We start from the raw sequence: 9,149 nt of genomic DNA on the forward strand, positions 1-9,149 counted from the left end.
CTTTATAAAAAACTGAGAGTTGTACCTCAGGTTTTAGTTTTTTTGCGGAGCGGCATATCGTGGAGCTACCCCGTTTGGCTTGTGTTTTCTGAAGCGAATCTGAATTTTAAGAAGCAGAGCAATCTCAAACAGGCCCTTAAAGGACGGGATTCTATGTTTGTCATGGGCATGAGATGCAACACGGTCGCTTCTCGGTTGACTGGTGACGAATTAATGGATCGGTTGAGTGAAAAGTGACATGCATGGTCAGGATTATTAAGGGATTGGTTGAGTGAAACCTGACATGCATGGCTAAGATGAGAGTCAACAATTGTGTGTCCGGTCAGTGTATATCCTAGGTAGAGTCAATCAGTCATGCATGTGGACGAGCATGATCCAATTCATGTATCCGCCGATTGGAGTGCCATTGACGACGTTACGCATGTGACGAGGAAGTTGGAACAGAGCTTGCATCCTATACGAAAAAACGAAAAATGAAGGAAGAAATTTGTAGTAGCGAAGTATACTAGAAGTACCAGTGCGTTCTTCCTCCATCTACAAACATAAAAATAAAGGCAGTATATTTTGTGGGTAATCAATACCGTTCGAAAGTGCTTTTCAATGAGAATTCAACTACACTGATGTTTTTAAGTATATAATCAACATACGGTTGACACATTCTTAATCAAAAGACTTTACATATTTCTCACAAAGAGAGTAAACGGTGGATGGAATAATAAGTTCCGGCACGCTATCTCTCCTAGCTCTTCGTTGACGACGGGACAGCGGCTCACGGCCGGAGCTGCTGCCGGGGGACAGCACTAACCGAGTGACTGAACCCTGGCCAAACCCACGAGAAGAAACTTGTAAAGCGAAACCCATCAAAACGTGGTGCACGTACCCACGCAACTCTACGTGCGTGCATGCACCACACAACTAGAAGTAGCCTCTTATTGCGAATCAACTTATAGTTGAGTTGATTAGGTGGATAGTGGTATCCCCAACCCACCAGGGTTCAAATCCTGATGCTCGCATTATTCCTAGATTTATTTCAGTATTTCCGGCGATGCGCTTTTAGTGGGAGGAGATGTTCCCGTTGACGACGAAACGCCTACGATGACTTCGTAAATCTCAAGATGATATGCCGGCTCAGTCTCTCGGAGGTGTTCATAGAGATAGGGTGTGCGTGTGTGCGTTTATAGAGGTGAGTGTATGCGCGTGTATATGAGCGCTTGTGTTTGTACTGATACTAAAAAAAAAAATAGCCTCCTATTGCTGCACGTAAAATGCCGGTCCCGACCACAATCGCGCGCCATGTCGTATCACCATCCCAGCGGATACCCGGCAAAAGAGGGCCACGCGCGCCGCTGCTTCTCCGTCCCGCCATTTCTCCCGCTCCCACTGTGACACACGTCATGCAGCGCCCTCGCTCATTCGACGTGTTGTCTGTTGGTGCTCTCCGCCGGTAGTAATATCAGCACATTCTTGCATCCGTCTCACTCTTGAGCGTGTCATTTGGTACGTTTGTTGAGTCGGCTCTGACAGGAACTTGCGAGTACATCGTGATCTCGTAGACAAACAAGAACGGTATTCTGTACATCATCTAACAATCCGGACTGCAAACTATATATCGCCGATTAATAACTATATATACTAGACGATACCCCGCGGCATGAGTGACATTAATTCAATATGTATCAAGGATACATGATACTTGTATCTAAAATGAAGGAGACATGATACTTGGATCAATAATATGGTTGGGGTAGATGAATGCTCAAATAGATCCGAAACTCTCTCGCTAATTAAAAAGATTAGACCCTAAAAAAGATTTGGTAATTACTTCAACTTCTAAGCATAAAAACCGAACAATGTAAATGCAAACTTAAGGCCAATTATGTGTTGTTGGGGTTTCTAGGTATAAATATTTCCAATTTACCAAGTACCAACAATCATTAAATTTGTTCATTTTCATTGACTGTAGGTGGGAGGGAAAGGCCATGTTCCTAAATATATGTCTTTTTTAAAGATTCCAATATAAACTACATACGGAGCAAAATGAGTGAATCTACACTTTAAAATATGTCTATGTAAATCTGTATGTAGTTTATATTAAACTATGTACGGAGCAAAATGAGGAAGTATATACATACCGTAAAGTGCGCGTACATACTTACGTACCAAAAAGTGCACGCACGCATACATTAACCAGTGTAGTCTGAAGCACACATGATTAACAAAACCTTCGGTAACGCCTGCCCACATGCACGTATGAGACTGGGTCTACGTACTCAGTTGACGAGACGGAGACAAAAGGAGAAAAGGCACAGGTGTGTGCTTGCCAAGCGTAACCAGGCGCAAGCCGCATATGAGGAAGTCGGCCTAAAAACCATCTCCAATCCGGGCAAACTGCCTAATTCTTGCCTAAATAGATGGATTCTGATCTAGGTCCATAAATTTTGAGATTTGACAAGTTTTACCAGTTTTTTTTATCTAAATCTGGGCCGTTCTCTGGGCAGATCCCAGGCGTGCCTTGTTGCTTTGCTAGAAACGGGGCGACTGCTGGGCTCTGGCCATGGGCCTTGGCTTAACAAGAGCTCCCGTAGACTCGCCCCGGGGCTGTGGGAGGTTTGTGATTAATTGCGTCATTCTTTTGCAAATATAAACTGAATGTGCAGGTCTAATTATTGAATGAGTTGGTCCGATCCGTGGACACCGATCATGTCTGTGGGCGTATGAGGGGCTAGTTTAGCTGTATGTGGTTGTAGATGCTCTAAAGCATGAAATAACATATTCTCGTGTGAGCGACACCCAGGTAAGATAGGCGTGCAAATGCCCACGTTCGATAATGAATGGGCTGGTCCGGTCCGTGGGCATTCGTCCACAGTGCTCCTAGGGAGCTCCAATTTGATGTATTTTGTGCCAAATAAGCTTGCAACACAACATGGAACCCCGAATGGCCCGACCCGTTGGTGTGCAACGGTGCGATGTTTTTTCTAGAATACATGCAATGGTACAATGTGAAAAATTACAAAAACGGATGCCCTCGCATGGAGTCGAACTAGAGACCACTTATACTTTTGAAGAAGTGAGCCAGTCAAGCTAACTATTAGAAGTGAACCAAAAGCAGCGCCGAAGTCTAAGAACTAATGGAAGCGGCAGATTAGAACACTTTGAAATTTTCTGGACATTTCTTCGTCCATAGTGCTCCTGGGGAGCTCCTATTTCATGCATTTTGCATCAAATAAGCTTGCAACGCAGCACGGAGCCCTGAATGGCCTGACCCATTGGCGTGTAGCGGTACGATGTTTCTTCTAAAATGCGTGCAGCGGTATGATGTGGAAAAAATACAAAAAACGAATGCCATCACATGGAGTAGAACTAGAGACCACTTATACTTTTGAAGGTGTGATGTGAGCCAGTGGAGCTAACGATTATAAGTGAACAAAGAGCAGTGCCGAAGTCTAAGAACTAATGGAAGCAACCGATTCGAACACTCTGATTTTTTCTTTTGGATATTTCTTGCCATTGTGAAAAAACAATTTAAACACAAATAATGACTGAAATTCAAAAAATAATGGAAAACTCGAACAAATTTTGAAATGCATGAAACTTTTTTGAAAACATGATTTTTTATGATAGTTTATTCAGATTACAAGGATTCTTAATTCCAAGCATTTTTTGAAAAACGTATAGAAATTTTGAGCATGAACATTTTTAAATGTGTAAACAAGAATGGAAATTCCAGAAAATATTTCTAAATTTTGAAGATTTATACATTTTTCAAGAAAAGTGTGATTTTTGAAAATTCTGAATAATCTATTCAAACACGATTTTTCAAAATATCCTGTAATAAGCAAATAAAATATGAATATATTACGATTTTTTTAAAAGCTGAATTTTTAAACAAAGTTTGCAAATTTCGAACAAAGTTTTTTGAAGGTGAATTTTTAAACAAAATTTGCAAAATTCAAGGTGTGTTCTGCATATTGCTATAGTGCCCTGGTCAAGGATGCTACCCTAAATAAAATGTTTGATGATGCTCGCTTCAAGGATGAAAGCAAACCTGAAATGGAGAACGTTTACGGTTTGGCGAACGTGGAATGAGCATTTTCAAATGTACTATGAACATTCTTTAGTTCACGATGTACCTTTTTTACATGATGCCCATTTTTAAAGTGTTCACGTATTTTTAGAGAACCTTCACTTATTTAGAATGTTGTTCACCAACTTTTAGAAAATGTTCGCATGTTTTATAAAAACAAAATCATGTAGATATTTATTGCATATCTCAAAATGTTCGAAGATGCTCGCTTGAAGGATGAAAGCGAACCTCAAATTGAGAACGCTTACGGTTTGGCGAAAGTGGTAGCGGGATTACCAATGTACCGTGCATGATCTACAAATGAACATCCTGTATACAGAAAGGGTAGGTACAATGGTAGAGAAGGGTACGTTTTCTTTTCACTATTATGCACATAATAATGCTATAAAAAATGGTTTCAATATTGTACGCATTGTCAAGAGCATACGATGCGAATTCACGGTGTTTTAGTTTAACTGTACCGAATCATTTCCACTGAGGAGTGAGGGATGCTAACGGGGCTCAGATTTAGCAGCACATCGATTGTGACCGATCTCCGCCATTAGTATGTTTCAAAGGAAGCAATTTGCATTCTCTCACACATTCATCATCGATAATGATTGTAATGAATCGATCTCATTAGAGAGAGAGAGGAATAACATTACACCGGGTTAATCGTAATTGGCTTGCCGGAAGAGACTTGTTGATCCAGCAAGAAACGAAACCAAGCAACAGAACGGAAAAGGGGGAACAAATAGCAAGAGAAGAAGAAGAAGATGTGGCTACTGACAACTAGAACCCCTTGGTCAGTCCAGCACCGCGTACGTAGGTGGAGCCATCTTCCCAGACGCCAGCGACGGCCGTCACACACGGATCAATTCAATTCAGTCGCCGTGCGCGCGCGCGCTGGCCGGAGTAGTCCGTTACTTATATATCCTGCCTGTGGCCTGGCCGGAATGGTTAATTGCTCGACGCCTGCTCCGCTAGAGAGAGAGAGAGAGAGAGTGTGTGTGTGTGGATCACGTCCTGACCCGGCGCAGGGCGAAGTACGCGAGCAGGCGGTAGGCGAAGAACATGGCGACGAGGGCTCCGACGCAGGTCCAGGTGCCGGCCTCGCCGTGCGTGGAGTCGAGCGGGAGCAGCTGGGCGAGGTGGCCGCTGTACTGCACGGCGATGAGCAGGCGGTAGCAGTAGTAGGTGAAGGAGGAGTACTTGGCCCAGATCATGAAGATGGGCACGTTGTGGACGTAGAAGCCGCCGGTGAGGAGGTAGGCGAGCATGATGACGGTGGCGAGCGTGGAGGCGCGCTTGGCGTCCATCATGAGGGCGCCGATGGCGAGCCCGAGCCCCTCGGCGACGAGCACGTAGGAGAGGATGACGAGGAGGGTGAGCGCGAAGGCGGCGGGCGCCGGGTTGAGCCCCGCCATGAGGTAGACGATGAGGGTGAAGGCGGCGGGCAGGGCGAGCTCCATGGGCAGGTCGCCGGCCATCCTGGCCATGAAGTAGGAGGAGAGGGAGTACATGCCGGAGGCGCGCTCGCGGGCGAGGACGGGGCGCTCCTGCGGGAAGGCGAAGACGGCGTTGAAGGAGGCGAAGACGCCCCAGAAGATGGAGATGAAGAAGAGGAGGCCCATCCGGTCCTGCACCTCCAGTGGCGTGGAGCGCCACCACATGGCCCCCGCCACCAGCGCCGGCGCGATGATCTGGAAGAGGCGGAGCGACGTGAAGGTCTCGTGGCGGCGCTCCTTGAGGCTGCGGCGGAGCAGGATGGTGAACTGGTTGGTCCAGCTGGTGCACCCAGAACCGCTGCAGCTCTCCAGCGGCTGCTCGCCCGCGCCGGCGTGGCCATTCTCGTCGACGTGCGCGCCGGCGGTGATGGCGGCCTTGACCTTGGGGGCGAGCTCCCTGGCGTAGGACGCGATGAGCGACTGCTTGACGCTGCCTCCCTCCGCCGGGCGATCGCTGTACTCCGCTTGCGCAAAGCCTGCACACACACACACACATCGAACAGTCAGAAAACACAACCTTTCACGTGGTTTAGAAAAGAAAAGTTGGCGATAATGGGCATCATGATCATCAAACAGCGACAACGATGGGCGCGTGAACGTTCAGTTTGCGCTTGCGGAATCTAGCGGACGTAGCAGTGAACGGATCACAACTAGTTTCACGTACGTGCTCGCCGTGCTCTGATGTGCCGGTGCACTCAACAGAACAGGTTGGTGCCGTGCCAAGCCAAGCCAAGCAGCAGAAAAGAAGAGGGCTCTTCCATCCATCCCTTTCTTCTATCTCGAAAGGGCGCAGAATTGCACCGAGAAAATGAATGATTCCTCCTGTCTAATTAAAGCGGGGGCGGTATATCTCCAACTGTAGCGACACAGGCTCTCTGCTCGGAACAATATCGACGGTGGTTGCCCCCGGGATCCGCTTCTCCTTCCTCCTCATCCTCATCCTCATCTCAGGTGCGGTGAGGTGGCCGGTGCTAACGCGCCACGGGAAAGACGACGCTAGCTGCCACAGCCGGGAACGGATCCAACTGAAAGCTGCCACCGGTGTCGGACGGATCTAATCTACCTACGTGTCAACTAGTATTCATTTCTTCATTCACTTGTCTGATGAAAAGTACGTACAGCACCGAAAACACATGCAGTTTCAGCAAGCCTCCAATCCGTGCATAAAGTGAGGTTAGCGTGATGGGATCTTGATGATCCGCGCAAATGGCTAGAGATGTGCTCGGGATTTTCTTTATCTTCTTCGGAAAACTTGTAAAAGACAACGGCATAGGTCAAATCACCCGTGAAAATGGCAAGCGCGGTCGCCAAAAACGCGGGCAGGTTGATTAGACAGCGGTTACACCACACTACGCCGGAGAAGAGAAGTACTCCCTCCGTTCCAAATTACTCGTCGTAGAAATGAATATATCTAGAATTAAAATACATCTAGATACATTCATACTTGCGACAAGTAATTCGGAACGGAGGGAGTAGAGTAGGAGGGACGCACTGGACTGTGTAGCGGGCGAGGGGATGTAGATATCGACATCGGTCCAGTATTATGATGTGCAGCCCCACTAGCAGCGTCCCGCCGATGGGACCCCTCCGTGACATGTGTCCGGTGGGTGCGATTATTCAGCCATAATTAAAGTGCTTTGCGCAAAATAGGAGTACTAGCTAGCTATCTAGGGCACTCTCACCGCTCTTTTTGGTTGTGCACCTCCTCTCTCCCGATCTTTTTTGTTGGGTGCACTCCACACTCGCCTCCCGCATTTGTTTTGCCCGTCTCCAGTGTCATCATCACTAATCCAAAAATCTAGTCATCCGCGATGCTAAAAGGGGGACATAAACATGTACGTGCGGTACTATTCCTGCTGCCTAGCTTTCAGTTTCTTCCTCGGTTAGATTGTCTAGTGCTTCGGTGAATCTAGATTTCTATTCTTACTCTAGTTAGCTAGTTTCATGGAAAGAACAAGTTGCTAATGGTAGAAGCGGCAGTTAATTACTGGTGTAAGTACTCACCGTTAGCGAGGTCGAGCATGAAGTCGGCGGGGTTGACGTGGAAGCCCGGCGCGAAGCCGACGGAGGCGAAGTAGTCCATGGCGTCGCGGCCGGGGCCGTGGTACATGCAGCTCCCCTCGGAGAGGAGCAGCACGGAGTCGAAGGCCCGGTACACGCGGCTGGACGGCTGGTGCACGGACAGCACCACCGTGCGCCCCCTGCGCGCCAGCGCCGAGAGCGTGGCCACGAGGCGGGACGCGGCGGTGGAGTCCAGCCCGGAGGTGGGCTCGTCCAGGACCAGCAGGCTCGGGTTCACCAGCAGCTCGTGCCCGATGCTCACGCGCTTCCGCTCGCCGCCGGACACGCCGCGCACGAACGCGTTGCCCACGATGGTGTCGGCGCAGGCGCCGAGGCCCAGCTCCGCGATCACGGCGTCGGCGGCGGCCAGCTTGGCGGAGGTCGGGGCGGTGGTGGGGAGGCGCAGCATGGCGCAGAAGGCGAGCGTCTCGCGGACGGTGAGGTGCGGGTGGAGGATGTCGTCCTGGGCGACGAACCCCGTGCGGCGCTGCACGGCGCGGCACGGGGCGCGCCCGCCGGTCAGGACCGTGCCCGAGTAGCGGCCGGCGAGGCGGCCGCCGAGGATGGACAGGAGCGTCGACTTGCCGCTGCCGGACGGGCCTAGCACGGCCAGAACCTCCCCGGGCCGCGCCTCGCCGGTGATCCCCTTGAGTATCGTCCTCTCCTCAACGGCCGCCGACACGCCGCCGAGGCCGCCGGCACCACCACCCGAGTGCGATATCCTTCCCGGCGGCTCCTTCGCCGGCCCGGCCGTCCTCTCCACCTTCACGCGGTACGCGACGTCGATGAACTGCAACAAACCATCAAGCGCCCGCCCGCCCGCCGTTATAAACAAGTCGGCGACTCAAAGTTCAAACCGTTGGCGCGCATGCAGCAGCAGCACGATCGGCCGTGCATGTAGCGATCTCCTTGCGTACGTACGTACCTGGAGATTCAGCGGCGTGCAGACGGACGACAGGAAGCAGTCCATCTTGGACGACGGCACCGGCGTGGCGGCCGTGGGCGAGACTAAGCCGCCGCCGCCACCGCCATGCACGGTCTGCCCGTTCGGAGGCATCGCGGTCGCGGCTCGGACTTAATTTCGCTCGACGCCACACGATCGACACGACCAGCGGAGACGACGCTGACGGCAAAGCGCAAGTGGAAGTCCGACGGCGAGACGAGCGGGAGTGGTGGTGGTTGGCGCGAGCTCGCTCGAGCGGGATGGGACGGGATGGTGGTGGTGATCGATCGGGTATGAGAAGATCGAAGGGGGTGTGGGAGGCTGGAGGGGTATATAAAGGAGGGGTCGGCCATGGCACATGGACATGGAGGTGGTGAGGGCCACGTCACCGGCGGAGGGGACGGGGCACGTGGCGCTCGGGGCGCGGCGAGTGGAGCGGCGGGCCCACCGGCGGCGGTGCGCTTTTGGCGCGCGGCACCCATGCCCCCGCCCCGCCCCGCCTTTTTGGTTGGACCGGCGCCGCTGGGGCCGCCGTGGAAGGGAAAGGAAGAGAGGTGAGCGAGCACACGTCGCG

At 50.8% G+C, this 9,149-nt stretch overlaps 1 protein-coding gene across 1 annotated transcript; it reads right to left on the reverse strand.

Annotated features, from left to right (window-relative positions):
* Window positions 1–4,680: 4,680 nt before the first annotated feature.
* LOC125550764 (ABC transporter G family member 25-like) lies at window positions 4,681–8,881 on the reverse strand. Its single transcript, XM_048713844.1, has 3 exons — window positions 8,558–8,881; window positions 7,576–8,422; window positions 4,681–6,047 (listed from the first exon to the last, which is right to left on the reverse strand). The coding sequence occupies exons 1-3, from the start codon at window positions 8,687–8,689 to the stop codon at window positions 5,083–5,085; spliced, it is 1,944 nt and encodes a 647-aa protein (XP_048569801.1). The 5' UTR covers window positions 8,690–8,881; the 3' UTR covers window positions 4,681–5,082.
* Between the last annotated feature and the right edge of the window lie 268 nt (window positions 8,882–9,149).

This window comes from Triticum urartu, chromosome 4 (assembly GCF_003073215.2).
Source record: "Triticum urartu cultivar G1812 chromosome 4, Tu2.1, whole genome shotgun sequence".
Taxonomy (NCBI): Eukaryota; Viridiplantae; Streptophyta; class Magnoliopsida; order Poales; family Poaceae; genus Triticum; species Triticum urartu.